This window comes from Silene latifolia, chromosome 2, assembly GCF_048544455.1.
Source record: "Silene latifolia isolate original U9 population chromosome 2, ASM4854445v1, whole genome shotgun sequence".
Taxonomy (NCBI): Eukaryota; Viridiplantae; Streptophyta; class Magnoliopsida; order Caryophyllales; family Caryophyllaceae; genus Silene; species Silene latifolia.
Genome location: NC_133527.1, coordinates 177054052 through 177073336, shown reverse-complemented (window position 1 = coordinate 177073336; position 19285 = coordinate 177054052). Strand labels below are relative to the sequence as shown.

The following is a 19285-nucleotide window of genomic DNA, read 5'->3' as shown; positions in this document are numbered from 1 at the left end:
TGTTAGCTTGGACGAATTAATATGTTAATTCGTAATTAAATGTAATCAGTTATATTTAATATCAATAAGATGAATGTGTCATAGTGGTAATAGTGAGGGTACACAAACCAAGAGGTCATGGGTTCGATCCTCACTAGATGACAATTTAACACATTTTATACATTTTTGGAATAACCAAAAATAAGGAGATTACACTCCTTATTTCGGTTATATGGGCCGAAATTAGGAAAGATTATATCTTCCTAATTGACTCCCATATTTCGGTCAGTATAAGAAGAAAAAGGAAGATGATTATTTTACCCTAATTCTTTTTGACCTAGCTTCCTCTCTCATCAGAAGAAAAACACAAAACAACTAAATTTTACAGAAAATTTTAGATCGATTCTAGCATTATCAATAGGGCATATCTCATATCGTCTTGGGTGCAACTGATAGGCGAATATCTATTTTGATATTGTTCTTAGGCCGTTTTTGCTAGGATCGAAGGTTATTTCTGAATCCTTTTCTTTTGTTTATGTATTTTATTTTATGACTAGTGATCGTCATCATTATATTCGTTATAATCCTTCAATTATAAGGGAAGTATTCAGATTATTTCCCACATGAACCCCCGATCTCCTCCATGATCGGGAAGCGAACCCGTGCCGCCAATCGGAAAACCAATCCCTCGGTAGGGTCATCATCGGCTACGGTCACCATTCTCGACGGAGATAATGATGAAGGAGATCACCTTGACCACTCCCATCAATCATAGGAGGAAGTGGATCAAGGGGATCAGGAGGTTGTAGTATCGGCGAAATCAAAGCGCGGGGTCAAGAGAAAGGGAACAGTCAGTCTACCCGACATAAATGAGGAAGCCGAGGGTGATGAAACCAATGTCGAAAAAGACGTGACTGATTTGAATGAGGATAATCTTGCATGTGACAAATCTGAGTCACCAACAAAAACCGATAAAGGAAAGGGAAAGGTCTCTGACCTTGATGATGATCTTGGGGTTGAGGATACTGTTCCTAAGAAAACAAAAAGGGGGAAGCTGCAAAAGGGTCCACCACAGAAGAAAGCCAAAGTTTCGGTTGTGTTAGGAAAAGGGAAAGTCGTCTTTCTCGAACCCGATGATTCGGTCCCATTGGTATCCAAGTGGAATGAGGACTCTCTGTGAGCTCAAATCGAAGCATTGGATCTCCCTCCTTCAATCCTTCGTCATTGTCAAAGAATGATTTCTGGATGTGATCCACTCTACTCGGATCTATGAGAAATCATGGTACGAACGATCTGCTTTTGATAAGGTCCGGGAAATTTTGGCCGTTCAAAAATGGGAGGATTTGATGGAAGTCAGGGAACCGGTGTATGTTAGCGAGGTTGTCCAATTTTATGCATCTTTACGGGTTGACAAAACCGGAACATCTCTCACTGCAAAAATTAATGGTAAGCCTTTAACCCTAACTCAGGCTTATTTTTCTGAAATTCTTAAAATTCCGAATGAAGGTTATGACAACCTTCCATCCGAAACTTGGCCAGCCCTTGATTATGTCTCCCCTTTGACAGTCGCTAAAACAGTTTACCCGAAAGCCGTCACATGTGGTGCCGTTGGAAACACACAAATCCCTCCCCCACTTCGCTTGATATTTAACATGTTGTGTCGCACCTTGTACCCATCCGGTGACCGTACAAAATTGTCTATTGCCCAACAATATCTAATCTACCACTTATCCACTCACCGTAAGGTTAACCTATCCGGTCTCAGGTTTCGTCGTTTTTCTGCAATGACCGCCAAACTTTATGACCCCAAAGATACTAGTATTATCTGTTTACCATATTGTATGTGGGTGTCGATAGTTTTGAAGGCCAAGGGTTTGTTACTTTCTACTAGTGTGGGGTGTCTCAATTGTTGTGACACAATGAGTGATGGTCAATTTGGGAAGATGCTGATTAGAATTGGTGATGATAAGTTACACCCGGTGAAGTCTCGTGGTAAGGGCCGAGAGTCGGCCTCATCTAGTAAGGGCTCGGGTCCCACTTTGGCAGCTGTTCTTAAGGCTGTTCAAAACTTGGGTGAATGGTTTAAAGCTGATTTGGAGAAGAAGGATGCTGTTTTGAGCCGTCTTGAGAAGACGATTGATGGGCTCAAAGGTGAAGTCGACATTATCTCTACTCTCCTCCAAGCTAAGGATGATGGCAACTCTGAGGGAAACTCCGATGGTGACCAAGTCTCCTCATCCTAGACCCTACCCATTTCCATAATCAAACTCTTTTGCCATTTTGTTTACACCCCCTACCCTTCACTCTCACTTTTAATTTGGTGGTGTAATCTTAAACTTAAACTAGCCGTGGTGAACATTGTTTAAACCGTGTTTGAACTTTGCTTAATGTTGACCTTGTTATCTTTTCACATCTATGCATATCTTTATGTGTTTTCTAACGTGTGTTCTCCAATGATCCAACGATAGCATCCTTGCCCTTTTGATGATGTCAAGAGGGGGAAAAGGTAAAAACTCATGTTCTTGTCTTTTAGCGTAATTTGATTAACCCTTGCTATGCTCTAAATTTCTCGATTAATCCTTGATATGTGGTTTATTTTCTATGTCTAGTCTATCTTGTTTTAGGTCTTTTGCTTTATTTGATTAACATACTCTAATCTACATGTTCTTGGTGATTTTTGACTAAACACGAAAGAAGGAATATTAGCTTTGATAGAATTCGTTTTTTGTTAGGGCTTGTCATATCATCAAAGGGGGAATTTGTTGGGTTCTCTTAATTGATGATGACATACCCATTTAACTTATGCCTTCTTAGTTTACTATTTCAGGTTTAATCGATCAATTTGCAAGTCTTAATCAATCAAGGATCGTCAATCGTTTGCTACCCAAGATATAGAGTCGTTTGGTCAACCTATGTAAAAGATGAGAGAGTAAAATACATGTAATAGTGACAGTCAGGCATACCGTCACTTATAACGGGTAGTAGTATGCTTGACCATCTCGTTTGACCCGTCACACTTGAAGCAAATCTTTCATTTCAAATATTTCATCTTTATCAAAATGGGCTTTCATACTTCAGATTTCAAACTTGAAATATTTGGAAGGGTGGTCTTTAGAAAGGAGTTTGTAAAGAGTACTTCAAAAGATTTCCTCTTTTATGATACACCTTTGCTTGTTTTCTTATGAAACTTTGTTTGGTTCTTTCTCTCTTTAACAAGAAATGTCTTCTTGCTAATGTCCTTTCCTCTTTGTTTCTGAAAACACAAAGGCTCTTTAAGGTTACTTACAAAATCTCTTTTCTCCTTTTTGCTTCTTAGAAAGAAGTCCTTTTGGTGCTAGTTTGGGAAGGTCAACACTTTTGTCTCATGACCAAAAGTTTTGACTACAAACCCTAGCATGCACCCATCCGTTTTTTTTCTATAAAAGGAGCACCACCCTTCACTTTGAAAGCAAGATTTTACTTGAGAAATCAAAGCATTTTGCAAAATCAGTTTTAAGAACTCAAAGCTTTTTAATTTGCAAAAATCTTCTAAAGTCTTCAAGTGTGTCAGTCGAAATCTCTGTTACCTCATAGTGTTGTACTCTCTCATCTAGAAACGTTTGTAACAATAAGTTGTCCTTCTCAATTCTTTTCAAAGAATCAATCTAAGGAAACTTGGTTTGTAAACATTCTAGTTAGAGTGTAGAGTTCATAGACGGAGTAGTCTTAGAACTCGTGTCGCAACCGGAGTAGGTTGTTGGTCCTTTTGTTGTTAGTATTTTAAAGTAGTCGGAGTAGATTGCCTCACTTATCAATAAAAGAAGATTGGACGTAGGCCTTTAGATTGTCGGCCGAACCAATTCAAAATCGCTGTGTTGTTTTTCTCTTCGCTTTTAATTCCGCTGCAACTTATTTACTCGTTTTCATTTTACGATTTTGTTAGTAACAGTACTGAATACTGTCAATCATGGTCTTCTATTTTTACTTCATAAACTAAGACCATCGAGTAACAGTCAGAACAACTGTCACTTCCAAACATCACTTGTTTCTTCGAGCTTCCGTGATACACATTTAACCATTTCATTTAATTGATGTATCCATTCGCTCTTCACATTGTTCATCAACTTAGCTTTAGACATCAAAGATTTAAGTTGATTTTTTTTAAAATATTACCTAATTCACCCACCTCCCCCTCTTAGGTACTTAGAATCCATAACTCTTCAATAACACTTCGTTAAGGCAAGGCATTCACGTCTTAAAATGAGCCAAATGAATGGAAAATTTAAAACATGACATAAAAATGTCAGGTTTTGGTTAGAGAAAAATACCAAGGGAGTAATTTCAAAACTTTATTTTTAAGAGAATAATTATTAAAAAAGGCATTTTAAAATGAAATAATTGTTAGTTTACTCCTTGTAGATAATTTTTCTGAGGCCACATTGCAAAGTGCATAGTACATGCACGACCTAAAACGTGTTTTGTATGGTAATTGGTGAAACATCCCACATTTATACTTTTTTTTTTGGTACGAAAGTAAGTAAAAGTCTTGAAGGTACAATTATGATTTAAAAAGAGGGGTCGAGGGAAAGCTCAGTACAAACCACCGATTCAATATTACACACACTTCAAAGAAAGTTTGGCGGAGAACTCATGATTTGGAACCACTATAGCAACAACAATCACCTAATAATCAAGAGAACATATTTTTAGTGTAAAAATAAATCCGATCCAACCCGATATTTCATTTCAAGTGTAAAAAAGTGTTTGTCTAAGTTTTGATTACAAACTCGATCCAACCCGATCTATTGTCATCCCTACACATGATTTGGAATCAGTATAGCAACAAGATCATAAGGTATACTTGTATATTTGTATTGAGTTGTATCACAAGTGATGCCTTAGACACCCCACTCCTCATCAATTGTGGCCTTCCCAAGTCCACCCAATCTGAGTCCCCCTTCGACGGTCGTGTATGGCAAAGCGACCACAACCCTGCTTTCGCTCCGTCTAACCTTGACATCGTCTCAACTACCGTCTCAGAGGACGCTGATGACCTGCCATTCAAAGTAGGTCGAGTATTCTGGTCTAATATCACCTATACCTTCTCTATCGCCCCAGGTCCGATATTCTTACGCCTCTACTTTTTCCCTAATGTTTCCTACAACAACACTCTTCCTCAACAATTTTCGACATCTCTCTTTGCTAATAACTTCATTCTTTTACGCAACTTCAACCCGTTTCTCAACTCGCTCCAAGAAACATCACTAGTATATGAATTCCAACTCGTTCTCAAAAATGGTGACAATAATCTCAAATTAGCTTTCTCGCCAGGTATATCCTTCGGGTACGTGAACGGTATAGAAATAGAATCCATTCCGGAGGGTTTGTATATAAACGAGTCCAACCGGAATTACTTATATGCTACAGATCCTGTAAGCAAGTATTCTTTGGGTAAAAATTCTACCGCCTTCCAGACGGCCTATAGGCTAAACGTGGGAGGCGAGAACGTGGATAAGAATGATGATAATCCCGGTGGAATGAAGCGTAAATGGGAGGCCGACGAAGGGTACATAGTCGGACAACGAGGTATAGAGTTTCAGCCACCTCCAGGATGGGCCAACTTACAGATTAATTACACGAAGAAGACGCCAGCCTATGCAGCGCCTAAGATAGTGTACGGGACGAGTAGAAGCATGGGAGATAATTCGGCTTATGTAAATTTAAATCGGAACATAACGTGGAAGTTTGAGGTGGATGCGGGATTTGACTATGTGGTGAGACTTCATTTATGTGAGTTGTGTGCTAATGTGACAAGCAGAGGAAATAGGGTGATGGATGTGTATATTAATGGCTTCCTGGTGGATCGGCAACTCGATATTTGGTACGAGGCTGGAGGGTTTGGTATTCCCATGTACAAGGATTATGTTATAACTATGCCTAGTAAGTTGGTTAATAATGGTTCAAAGGTTGCTCTTTCCTTGGCCCTCCATCCTCACTATGCCCGGTAAGTTAATTAATCTATCATTATCAATATACTACTCGCTCTCCGTTGATCATTTATTTATCTTTTTTTTTTTTTTTTTTTTTGGAATGTTTTTTCTAAAATAAGGTTGAAAACCAAAGAAATAAACAAAATGGGTTAGTTTCAAAGTTGTTCCGGGTGTAATTCCAGAGCAAGTATCGTTACCACCCGTGGCTCGTAGAGTAATGTCTTGAGTTGGATTCCTCGCGTCTCTATCGTTCCTCTCGGCCTCTCCTGCAACAATGAACGAACTGAGGGCTTGGCTTTGTGCCAAGCGTACTCACTCCGACGCTCAAGTCGAGAAACTTAAAGGATTAAGTCGTGTTACTTGGCTAGATATGTTGTAGAGAGATAAGAGAGATATTACCAGATGAATAGTGTATTTTGGTTTAATTCTTCGATCCCCTCCTCAAAGAAGGTTGAGGAGTATTTATAGGCTTTCACCTTTTGTCACGTAGTGGCCAAGTGGCCAAGTGGCTATCAGGTGGAAAGACTGTTCTACCCTCGGCCGATGGACCTATGGCGGCCGCCGAGGGTCTTGGATGTGAGTACGCGGATTATGTGTCCCTACCGGTGGTTGCCATGCCGAGACCGGGTAATGACAGCCGACGGATGCATCGGCTAGGGTGTCTAAGACGTTGACTTTCTTTGTGGATATCTTTGACCTTGCTCGGTGTGTTGACTTGGTCGGCGGTGCGAATATGCCCCATCAATTTGCCCCCAGCGTAGTCTATGCCGTGGTATGGGCTCCGATGTACTTTTGAGCGTATATTCTGCGTAAGTAATTTTCACAAATTTTCTCAGACGGCCGCTTCTTGTGCATCGGCGTGGCTCTTGTTAGGCCGTATCGTACACCATATCCCCCCTCCACATGGATGCATAAAGGGTATCCGATGTGGAAAAGAACATGACGTTGGCCGAGACCAGGGCTGAGAGTGCCGGTTGATTTTGATTGCCCCCGGCCGGTGCTCCCTAGCTTGGTTGATCGGGTGGCCGGCGGAGACTAGATACCTAGGAATTTGTTGAGGAAGATGATCAGTCGAAGAGATGTGAATAAGCGTGTTGAAGACGCTTGGTCACTGTTGCATTGATTGACGTTCGACTGTTGCAACGACTGACATCCCACGGTTGCATGTTTGACACGTGTATGTTCGCCGATTGGTTGACGCTTCATGGGTCGTGCCCCGATTGGTCCTTCTTCATGGGCTTTTCTCTATAAATAGGGCAGTTATTCCGTGATTTTGGCCTCCATTTTATTTTCGAAAATTTTTCTCCAAAATCTTCATCTCTCCAAACTTTCAAGGGTTGTCTTCGTCTTCTTAACCTTCGGAGTATTTGATCCGGCGAGTGTTTTTTCTTTAAGGTAAACAAGCAAACTTTTTATTTTTCTTGCTAGTAATTTGTTGTGAATCATGTCTTCTCGATCTTGGACCTAGTAAACTGCGTCGGGGGCCCTAGGTCTCCTTCTCTCGAAATTGATCCTCAAATTCTGGAGGAATGGGAGGATTCTGACTCTTTTGGCGATCTTGGTGATGATTTTGGTGATGATGTGGAAAGGTCTCGTCCTAGTGAGGGGAGACAAGATCGTCATGGATCACGGCTATGTCTGTAAGATCCGTCCTGACCGTGCTTGGTCCCGTAAGCTTGCCCGTTGTTCCGGCGGGAAACTTTTCGAGGATAATTTTTCTTTGGTAGGGGATACGAAATTGTTATCCCCGAGGAGGGTCGGCCGTGTGTTGTCCTCCGCCGGCCAGACTTGGCGTATACATGCGGCATTTGGAGTACGGGCTCCGGTTTCCGCTGAATGGGTACGTTGTGGCCATAATTAAAGCTATGAACGTTGCCGTTGCCCAACCGCACCCGCTGCCATGAGGACCATAATTGGTTTTGTCTGGCTTTGTCTTTTTAAGGGAGAGGCTCCGACGGTGAATTTATTCCGCCGACTTCATCATCTTAAACCGTCACTCCCCGGCCGCGTCGGATGGTACGGTGTGCGGACGGAACAGGTTATGTCTCTGTTGACAAACTTTCTTCTTGCAAGGACCGGCAAGGTCGGTGGGTGTACGTTAAAGTGCTTGGATGACTATCCGCGCCCCGCTCCTTCCAAAGACCAGGTTAATTTGCGGTGTGAGACTAGGGCGGAGCATGACGGATGGGTCACTCGGAAGCATCTTAAAATGGATGCTTACAGGGGTCGTTCTCAAGGAGGACGAGAGGCTGGCAATGAGGCTCTTTGAGGTGGACAAGAGTGGGGTACCGAAAAGATGGATTCCCCCGACGCAGATCATTCTTCAGGATGAGCCGCTTTGCTATGTCGGCCTCATATCGGCCTTAGCACGGGGTGAGTGGGGTCGGTGTGAGGCCCATCGTCGCTCTCAATGTTCCTTTATTTTCGAACTTCGATTTATTTCCTTTACTTGATTCTTTCTTTGTTTCTTTTGCAGATCATTTTGGACCGGACCTATCTGAGGATCTTCTTCGGAGAATGGGGCTGCACAAAGATAAAACCGTTGCTAACTTGCATCCCAAAGCTCTAGCCAATGACCGCAGGACGTCGCCGAATGATCTTTTGGAACAGCGGCTGAAGGCCTTGAGCAAGGAGGAGGCGGCGGCGAGGGTTGTTAGCGGCGTAGTGCGTCGGACGCGGAAGACACCGGTTCCAACTCCCATTCCCTCCCCTAAGAAGGTGGAGATTGTTGATATTCCCGATGAGGGGGACTCTGACGCAGAGGGATCTCCCCTTATCCGTAAGAGAAAAGGGGCAACTTCTACCGCTGGCAAGGAAGTGCCTCCTCCGGTCAAGAAGGCCAAACATGGTACCTATCTAGCTTGTGGCTTAAATTTAGCCGTGCCATTAGGTGTTTCTGACGAGTCAATGTTGGCACTGATGTTTTAACTGAATTTCTGCAGACCAGCCGCCGTCGGCTATTGCTCACGTTGGGCAGCAGGCGGTGGGGTCCTCTGCGCAGGTTGGTGATCAAGGCGCCACCGTCAACCCTTCATCCCAGAAAGCTTTCGTCTCCCAGCCGCGGGCTAGTGGTCAAATTGTGACCACCGTCCCTTCATCCCAGAAGGCTTCCGTCTCCGAGCTTATAGAGGAGGGCACGAAGCTAATTAGGGAGCTGGCGAGGTGGAACGTGGCTACCGGTGCTCGTCTCATGGAGCAAGAGAAGGCCGTGGCTCGGGCTGTTCATGAGCGTAACGCCACTAAGCAGGTGGCTGCGTCGGCGAAGCTTGAGCTCCTCAATGAGCAGAGGCTTAGGGGAGAAGCCGAGAAGGCGCTCCCGGGCCGAGAGAAAACTTAGGGAGGACGCTGAAAAGGAGGTCCTTGCTGAGAGAGCCAAGGCCGAGGCTGCGGCGGCCGAAGCTGCTAAGCTGCTGAGGAAATGTGACCTTGTTCAGGGGCGTGCCGACCTCTATCTCCAGCAGAGGAACGAGTCCATGGGCCTGTTTAAGGCTCAGGCGGAGGTGGTTCGGGGCAAAGAGGCCATCATCAAGCAAAAGGAGGTGGACCTCGAGATGCTCCAAACCGTCATGCTTCCCAAACTGTGCGCCGAGTTCCGGGATTTGGCCGAAGATGCTGCTAGGGAAGTTATCGGGGAGCTTTTCCCTCTTGATGGTTCTTTCCCGTGGGGCAGGTTCGACGTGCTGCTTGATGATAGGCTCGAGGCTAAGGAGAAAGCCGCGGTGGAGAAGGCCAAGGAGGCGGTGAAGGCGAAGATGGAGAGGGAGGCGGCCGCGGAGAAAGCAGCTCTTGCTGAGAAGGCCAGGGTGGCTAAGGAAGAAGCCGAAAGGATGAGGGCAGCTGAGGCTGCCGAGGCTAAAGCTGAGGCTGCTAGAAAGGCTGCTGGGTTGCCTACTGAAGAAGATGCGGCTACCGAATCGATGGCGGCAAAGAACGAGGCTTAGGAGAGCAAGTTTACAGCAGATCTGTTTCAGCTCCTCACGTACTACCATGTGCTGCTTGATGAGAACAAGTTTACAGCAGATCTGCTTCAGCTGTTCGGGGGCCAATTACTCAGCCCTTCCTCCCCGCTATCTCTTGGTACATGAACATAATTGTAGCTTTTGCTTTTTTTTTTTTTTTTTTTGTACACCTTTGGTAGGTTGTGTTTCGGCTCATCCCTGTGGGGACGGCCGTCGTCTGTATTCTTTTCACTTGTAATCTTACTTGTAACTTATCTAATAATAGTTCGTTTCTTTCGCCTTCGGCCTGGCCGAGGTCTTTATCTCATCTTCCTTTCCCTTGTGCTAATAGTTGAGCATCTCAATCTGTACTTAGCGTTTTTTTTTATTATTATTATTATTATTATTATTTTTTTTTTTTTTTTTTTTTTTTTTTGCCTCTGTTTCCGCCGCGGCTTGGCCGAGGCGGTTTTAGAGTGTGTTCCTCAACTGTGCGACGCTTCTAAGGCGTTTTGATCACTTCGCGAGTATCGACTGCGCTGGTAGAGACCGTCGAGGTATTTATTTCTTGAGGATGATTGCCATTCTTGCTTAGGTGTGACGGTATCGGCCGGCGAGTGCTCTTCGTTATTGATCGCCGCTCTTGTCGGTATGACAGTGTGAGCCGGCGTCGGTTTCTTGATAGCATGTTACGTGGCGTCTACCACTTGGGTGACTGCGACGAGTCTACCTCTTGGGGTGATCGCCGTGGCGTCTACTACTTGGGGTGATCGCGACAATGGCCAGTAATTCTTCGCAACGATGCCGCTCTTGTCGGTATGACAGTGTGAGCCGGCGTCGGTTTCTTGATAGCGTGTTACGTGGCGTCTACCACTTGGAGTGATGCGACAGTCTACCTCTTGGGGTGATCGCCGTGGCGTCTACTACTTGGGGTGATGCTGCGACGGCGCTGTATTTCTTCGCAACGATTGCCGCTCTTGTCGGTATGACGGTGTGAGCGCGTCGGTTTCTTGATAGCGTGTTACGTGGCGTCTACCACTTGGAGTGACTGCGACGGAGTCTACCTCTTGGGGTGACTGCCGTGGCGTCTACTACTTGGGGTGACTGCGACGGCGCAGTATTTCTTCGCAACGACTGCCGCTCTTGTCGGTATGACAGTGTGAGCCGGCGTCGGTTTCTTGATAGCGTGTTACGTGGCGTCTACCACTTGGAGTGACTGCGACGGAGTCTACCTCTTGGGGTGACTGCCGTGGCGTCTACTACTTGGGGTGACTGCGACGGCGCTGTAATTCTTCGCAACGATTGCCGCTCTTGTCGGTATGACGGTGTGAGCGCGTCGGTTTCTTGATAGCGTGTTACGTGGCGTCTACCACTTGGGTAGGCTGCGACGGAGTCTACCTCTTGGGGTGGCTAGTGGCGTCTACTACTTGGGTGTGATCGGACGGCGGATGTATTTCTTCGCAACGACTGCCGCTCTTGTCGGTATGACAGTGTGAGCCGGCGTCGGTTTCTTGATAGATAACTGATGTGAAAGTTTTGCTTTGATGGAAGGCTTGGATGGTTTTTCATTAGGTAAAAACATGCGTTGGGGTGTCCACAGCTATTTTGGGCACCTCCGCAGCTACATAAATTTCTACGAGATTACCAATGCCCTAATGGCTCAGCACAGGTACCCCTCCCCAGTCAGCCACTAGTTGCATCCATGAGGTCGCCTTCCTGCTGTAAGGACGGGCTTTTTCCTTTTTCGGACTTCCTCGCCTCTTTGAGGGATTGCATGTTGCATCCTCGGGCAGCTATCTGGATGTTGATCACCTCATCCTTCTCGTCTTTGGAGACGAGCTTATGCGCTTCCCCGGTCCGAGACGTACGCGGTGTTAGGGCCCGGATGGACATCACTGCGTCGGCCTCGCTCGGGGTGACTCGGCCTATGAGAACGTTGTAGGCGGACGAGCCGTCAATGACCACGAACTCAGCTAGGACGTTTTTAGCCGCGTTCTTTTCGCCGAACGTCACCGGGAGTCCGATTGATCCCGGCGGCGCTAGGCCGGCCCCGCAGAAGTCGTATAGGGGTTGGTGCGGGGGCTCAAGTCCTTGATCTTCAGGCCGAGGCCGAGAAAGCACTCTCTAAACATGATGTTCGTGTATGCGCTGTGTCAATCGTGCACCTCTTGACTGTGGTTGGATATGTCCAAATTGACTACAAGCGGGTCGCTGTGAGGGGCGATGACCCCTTCGTAGTCCTTTCCTCCAATGGTCATATCGGGGATGTTTGCAGAGGGGATCCCTGAGTTGGGCACAAAGTTGATGGCCTGATATAGCTCGTTTAGGTGTCGTTTGTGCCCATGAGCGGATCCTCCGTTCTCGTTGCCCCCGATGACAACATGAATCACTCCTATCCGCTCGAAGACGGACTTCTTATCTGAATTGCCAGCGTCAGTCTTTTGGCCTTTTGCAACGTACTTGCCGAGGCCTCCCTTCCGGATCAGTTCCTCTATGGCATTCTTCAGATGGCGGCAGTCGTTGGTCAGATGGCCGGTGTGGCCGTGGTACTCACAATACTGGCCCGTGTCACCGTCGCTTTTTGGCTTGGGGGGTCTCTCCCACTTCTGGCCCTCGTTTTTGCTCAGGGCGAAGACCTCGGCGGCTGATACAACGAGAGGTGTTTTTTCACTATACCGCCTCTGGTGGTACGTTCCTGAATTCCACCCGGCGCCCGCCGAGTCTTGCTTCCGGTCGGATCTGTCCGACCGCGATCTATTACTCTCACGGCGTCTTCCATCGGACCGCGAACCGTTGTTGTCGCGGCGTCCTTCGTCCTGACTGTCCTGCCTGTGACTCTTCTTTTCTGAGTGCTCGGCTTCGCTGGGATCTACCCAGGTCTTGTGATAGTCTTCCACCTTGATGGCTTGGTCGGCCAACTTCCTGGCGGCGTCCAAGCCCAGGCCTCCGCTCTTAATGAGCTCGTTTTTTAAGGCTCCCCTTGGGAGGCCCTTCATCAGCGCGAAGGCCGCCAGCTCGGGATTAATTTCTCGAATCTGCTGGACCTTTCCATCAAACCTCTTCACATAGCTCCGGAGAGACTCGCCCCCCTCCTGTCTGATAGTCAGGAGGTCAGATGTCTCTACGGCTCTTCTCTTGTTGCAAGAGTACTGGGCTAGAAAGGCGTCCTTCAGGTCGGCGTAATAGTACACCGAGCCGTCGGGAAGCCCTTTGTACCAGCTCTGAGCCATCCCATGCAAAGTTGTTGGGAAAATTCGGCACCAGACCTCATCGGGCTGCTCCCATACCGACATGTAAGACTCGAAAGCCTCGGCGTGGTCGGCTGGATCACTATCTCCCTTGTATGACAGAGGTGGCAACTTGAGCTTATGCGGCACCGGACTTCCGGGACGTAGGCGTTGAGGGGTGCCCTAACCGCGTGTCGAACGACACGCGGCGATCGGCTCCTTGCATCCCTAACTGGTTCCTCCCCGTAGCGGGAGGGGCTCCTTCTTCGACTCGGACTTCTTCTCCAACTCTCCGAGTCGGACTCCTCTGGCTCCTTTGGGGTAAGCCTCGTTCGTGTGGCGGGGACGCCGTCCTCCCACGAGTGCGGGAAGGACTTAGGTCTACCGCGCCCACTTTGGGCTCCCCCGGCGTCTTGTCCGGGTCGGCTTCTCCTAGTGCCCCGTTCAAATTTCTCGAGTCACGTTTTGGGCCCTAGCCTCCCGGACGCTTTCCGCCGCTCTTGTCGGCGTGACGGTGTGAGCGGGCGTATTGCTTGATTAGGTCCGGGAGCATTTTCGGCTTTGCTACGTCAACCACCGTCCCATGATGGTGACCTGGTTGGGTCGGCACCGGTGTGTCGGGTATTATTGGCATCCCGAATTCTGGTTGGATTACTCCGCCGGTGGAGGGTTGCACGACTCCAGATTTGTGGACGGTATCATCGTGGTAAAATTCGGTTTCGTCCGTCACGAATACCTCTTGTTGTTTCGACATTTTCTTAGCTTTTTGGGTGGGTTTTTGTTGATTTGTTTTTTTTTGTTTGGGAATGAATGTGACTAGCTTCTAGTGTCCTTTCCCCACAGACGGCGCCAATTGTTCCGGGTGTAATTCCAGAGCAAGTATCGTTACCACCCGTGGCTCGTAGAGTAATGTCTTGAGTTGGATTCCTCGCGTCTCTATCGTTCCTCTCGGCCTCTCCTGCAACAATGAACGAACTGAGGGCTTGGCTTTGTGCCAAGCGTACTCACTCCGACGCTCAAGTCAGTAAACTTAAAGGATTAAGCTGTGTTACTTGGCTAGATATGTTGTAGAGAGATAAGAGAGATATTACCAGATGAATAGTGTATTTTGGTTTAATTCTTCGATCCCCTCCTCAAAGAAGGTTGAGGAGTATTTATAGGCTTTCACCTTTTGTCACGTAGTGGCCAAGTGGCCAAGTGGCTATCAAGTGGAAAGACTGTTCTACCCTCGGCCGATGGACCTATGGCAGGCCGGCCGAGGGTCTTGGATGTGAGTACGCGGATTATGTGTCCCGGCTGGCTGGTTGCCATGCCGAGACCCGGGTGACAGGCCGACGGGATGCATCGGCTAGGCTGTCTAAGACGTTGACTTTGCTGTGGATATCTTTGACCTTGCTCAGTGTGTTGACTTGGTCAGCGGTGCTGAATATGCCCCATCAAAAGTAATTACCAAAAATGGGTCCACGTCAGCACTGAATCTAGCTTCGGTATCGAGTCGCTCTCCCCCAAAACGACTACATCCTGGACAACAAGTTAATACTCCCTCCGTCCCGGTCATTTGTTGTCCTTTTCATTTTTTAGGTGTCTCCGTCATTTGTTGTCCTTTTCCTTTTTTAGGTGTCTCAGTCATTTGTTGTCCTTTCTATTTTAGGATGCTTTTAAAAGGTTCAATGTATGTATTACCCTTCACATTTGACAATATTTTGGAGGGAGTCGAATATTTCGTTAATCCTCATTACTGATTCCAAAATGAAAGCTGGTTCCCACTGTTTAAATCTGGGCCCCACCGTTGCCGCTGGTAATGACGCACGAGTGAAAGGGTAAATTAGTATTTTTAGTGGTTTTATTGGTCTTTCTGCCAAAATGAAAGGACAACAAATGATCGGGACGGAGGGAGTATTAGTGATTTTAAGGGTTGGAGGATTTGATCCAAATCGCTGTCCCAGTAGGGCAGTAGGCGACTTGGCATAGAGTCGTTTTTGGGGAAAAAAAGATAAGTATGTTAAGGAGATCAGTTAGTCTTGCTGAAGACAGGTTGGAGCAAGTGACGGGTAATACCATTCACAAAACGGATAGAGGGACAAGGTGGGGGCACCCCCATGTGCTTCCCTCTCTCCTCTATTTGGGTCATTTGTGAGAGGAAATGGTATCTGCCGCTACAAATGCATATCTTCTTACCCACTAGAGCAAATATGCTACAACAAATATGCTACAATGGTTATTTATTTACACGCTTAAACATTTGTTCAAACATTAAATGTAGCAGTTACATTTTTGGAAATTATAAGTATACATTTGAGTGCAAATGTTATATATAAATATTCTGTTAGTATAGTGGAGGCGGCAAGGGATAGTGCGTGTTGTCTGGGTTCGATTCCGCATAAGTTCATTTTCCTCGCTTAGGAGGAGAGCGACTTGAATCCGACGCTAACTTCCTGCTGACGTTGACCCATTTTAGATAATTACTTTGAAACTCAACCCATTTTGATAATTTATTTGGTTTTCAACCTTATTTTAGAAAAAAAAATTCTTAATTTTGGGTATCTCACTCATTTCTCTACCTTTCTAATTTGGGAATGTTATTCCTGAGTTACTCCCTCTTTCCCGCTCATTTATTTACTTGTTCCTTTCTTTTTCTTTTCTTTAGTATTACAGATATATCGCTGAGCGGATTGGAGATCCTGAAGCTGAGCGATACAACTAGAAATCTTGCAGTTCCTAATCCACCTTACAAAGGTGATGAAACACTTGCACCAAATCAACTAAACAGTAAAAGATCAATCCATAAGATTATTCCCGTTATTATAGGAGGCGTTATTGGTGGTTTACTACTAGTGTCTATTATTCTGCTTGCTCTATTTCGACGAAGATTACAATATAAGAAGCAATTAACATCGACCAACTTGTCTAGACCTTCCTTACCATCCGATCTTTGCCGACGTTTCTCGTTGACCCAGATAAGGGTTGCCACTCGTGACTTCGATAAGAACTTAATCATTGGCAGTGGAGGGTTTGGCAAGGTGTATAAAGGTTGCATAGATGGTGGAGCCACTGACGTGGCTGTCAAACGACTAAACCCGACATCTAAACAAGGGGAGCGAGAGTTTCTGACAGAAATTGAGATGCTTTCAAGACTACGTCATAGACATTTGGTGTCGTTGATCGGGTATTGCGATGAAAAGGGAGAAATGATATTGATATACGAGTATATGCCCCGTGGCACCCTTCGCGACCACTTGTACAGGGACACTAAGGGAACAAACAACAATGAAGTATTATCATGGAAGCAACGTTTGACGATTTGCCTTGGATCGGCTCGTGGGCTAGAATATCTTCATGCTGGCACAAAGCAACTGATTATTCACCGTGATGTCAAGTCCACCAATATTTTGCTAGATGAGAAATGGACTGCCAAGGTTTCGGACTTTGGGCTCTCGAAAGTGGGTCCTGCAAGTGACACAGGAGGGGGCCATGTTAGCACTACGGTTAAAGGTAGCTTTGGGTATTTGGATCCCGACTATTATCAACGTGGACAATTAACTGAGAAGTCGGACATTTATTCGTTTGGTGTTATGTTATTTGAAGTCCTATGTGCTCAACCAGCTGTTGAGCTTAACCTTCCTAAGGTTCGAGCTTGCTACACAAAAGGAATTCTCTACACTGTAGTCGATCCTACTCTAACGGGACAAATCACACCCGAGTGTCTAAATAAATTTGGGGAAATAGCAGAGTTGTGTGTAAGAGTGAATCGTGATGAACGTCCCTCAATGAGGGACGTAGTATGGAATTTAGAATCCATTCTAACACTTCAACAAACCGCCGAGAACACTAGTGACGGTAGTCGGATGGTGGATTTTACGATTACTACTGCTACTTGTGGCGGTGAAAATGGTGCTTCCACAAGTTCATTTGGGGAATATATTTGCGAAAGTAGAGTAGACGGTGTTGATACTCAAGAGTCGACTGTTGCTACTGATGTTGATTTTACAACTTCTCATATGGATTTGAACTCGGGTTCAGTATTTTCTGAGGTTTTTGATCTACAAGCTAGATGAAAAATTTGCCATCCTTGTTGCTACATTATATTATAGACGCGGAAATTAAAGTACAGAGTTACCGTCTTAAATAAGAATTTGAGGTTTTATTTACTCAAGTGAATGCGATGTAACTAGAATCTAATATGACGCCTAACATTAATCTCGCTTCACTATCCCAAATTAGTCATAGGCCAAATTAAAATGATCACGAATACGAAAAAGATGAATCAACAATCTTATGATGATACTTCTCCAAAAAAAAACACATTATCATACGAGGAACAAAGGATAATATTGAAAAGATGAAGAAAACTAACAAAACTTAAAAAATAATAAATATAGATAGTTTGGACGAGGTCGTACATCAGAACTAATAAAATTGAAAAGATGAAGAAAACAGTGATAATATTAATCAATTTTTCCTCTATATGATTTTAACCTATGACTATTTCAAGCATACATTTTCCTTTTCCACGATATACTACTCCGTATATATCAAATATAAATTAGAGAATTAAGATAGCACTATTTAGTGGTACCATACTCATATTGAATTATTTTATTTATATAAAATTATATTAATAAAATATTTCATATGAGTACGGTGATATTAATAACTTTAGACTTTCAAATTGGATTATTATTATTAAAACATACAACTCTGAGCAAGAGACTCTAGCATAAAGCTATAGAAGTGGTCTCTCAATAAATTATTGAGAAACCGTGTCTTTAAAGTTTTAGTGATTATTGATCGTCATCAAAGTGAAGGTAATACTTAAGAAGCTTTCCACAAATAGGCAAGGCTCGATCCGCAAAGAAGCCCATGTTGTTAGCATAGCGATGGTACGAATTGATGCCGTTTGAGTTGGTGACTATCACTCTAGCACGGTCGCGACCTGGGTCCACGATTTTGCAGCTCTTATCAGGGCTCCTTTTCAGCACAACGTCGCAGTATTGGTCTCCGTGATCGTAGCTCACTACGAACGTGAATTTTCCTCCCTTGTTTGTTACCGTCTCGTTTCTAAACACAACCTTTGTGTGTGTTTCGTCCATGCATTGTAGCTCTACTACCGCACCTGTAGTTAGTAGTCGTGTCAGGATTTGCAATTAGAAGCGACAAAACATAGATCGTAATGGGTATATCAGTATATGTTGTATTATTTGATTCGATAAGTTATTATAAAACGGCTTTTATATTTCTACACCCATAGTTCTAGAGACTAAACTAGCTACTCCGTAGTTTAAAACACATACAGCTAAAAGTGCTAACACGAGTTGCATTTAACCATTAAATCAAACCGTTAAATATAGGGTAATGATAAATCCACTATCATTTTTACTAATGTCACTCAAATTGTGAGAAAGTGAATAGTAAAATACCCATATAATTAGCTTGTATTTGAATGACATTAAACAAAATGGTAGTGACGGTCCATATTAAAATAAAGAACAAGTATGAAAAAAATGACACATTCATAGCATAGGAAGGGGTACGGTACTACGGTGACGAAAAAGAAGAAATGTACCGTGAATGTAAGTAGTGACATTAGTTTCAAAACCACATCGGCAGGTATCACAATAAACTTTACCGGTGACCTTGTAAGGTTCCGGTAACTTTTCGCCAAGGGCGGTTGCTGCTAAAACGGAGACGAGTGCAAACAATAGCAATGCACCACACTTGGACATTTTCACTAGAGGTACGTATGTAATTCAATTAGAGGGGCTTCTGACAGTAGAGTAAGGTTAAGGATGATAGGATTTGGTGAGTTTATATATACAAGTCTCGAGTAAGATTAGTCGGTGGTAGTCGAACTCCAAGTCACATGGGTTTGAAAAGAGAAGGGTGCTTCCTATTTAATGCCAGAGTAGGTGGAAATAATAAGATGGGTTTTGAGACCACTTTACAAATTTGTAAGCATTAACAGACCATTATGATTACATTTGGACCATAAAATAGTCTTAAAACCCAATCCTATTGCTTCAAATGAAAATAACCTCAGAGACTTACTCAATTAAATCAAGAAACTGAAATCAAGGGGGTCCGGAAACGGAGTTGACAAATTTTGATCCATGTGGAGAGGGAGCAAAGAGCTAAAGTAATGCTCAAGTTTGACAGTCAAATTTTAATGCCATTT

The 19285-nt window shown here is 44.8% G+C and overlaps 2 protein-coding genes across 2 annotated transcripts; one reads left to right on the top strand and one right to left on the bottom strand.

Annotated features, from left to right (window-relative positions):
- Positions 1-4572: 4572 nt before the first annotated feature.
- On the top strand, positions 4573-17271 carry LOC141643453 (receptor-like protein kinase FERONIA). The gene is made up of 2 exons (XM_074452623.1): positions 4573-5962; positions 15761-17271. Exons 1-2 carry the CDS (start codon positions 4779-4781, stop codon positions 17166-17168), a joined length of 2592 nt encoding a protein of 863 aa, XP_074308724.1. The 5' UTR covers positions 4573-4778; the 3' UTR covers positions 17169-17271.
- A 494-nt stretch (positions 17272-17765) lies between these two features.
- Positions 17766-19074, bottom strand: LOC141643454 (major pollen allergen Lol p 11-like). The gene is made up of 2 exons (XM_074452624.1): positions 18677-19074; positions 17766-18226 (listed from the first exon to the last, which is right to left on the bottom strand). The coding sequence occupies exons 1-2, from the start codon at positions 18834-18836 to the stop codon at positions 17895-17897; spliced, it is 492 nt and encodes a 163-aa protein (XP_074308725.1). The 5' UTR covers positions 18837-19074; the 3' UTR covers positions 17766-17894.
- Between the last annotated feature and the right edge of the window lie 211 nt (positions 19075-19285).

Bases quoted from the DNA above. Each gene is read 5' to 3' on its own strand.
- LOC141643453 (XM_074452623.1), top strand. From the start codon at position 4,779: ATGATTTGGAATCAGTATAGCAACAAGATCATAAGGTATACTTGTATA. The intron at 5,963-15,760 runs GTAAGTTAATTA...TCTTTTCTTTAG, and splicing joins CTCCATCCTCACTATGCCCG to TATTACAGATATATCGCTGA.
- LOC141643454 (XM_074452624.1), bottom strand. From the start codon at position 18,836: ATGTCCAAGTGTGGTGCATTGCTATTGTTTGCACTCGTCTCCGTTTTA. The intron at 18,227-18,676 runs GTACATTTCTTC...TACTAACTACAG, and splicing joins TGTCACTACTTACATTCACG to GTGCGGTAGTAGAGCTACAA.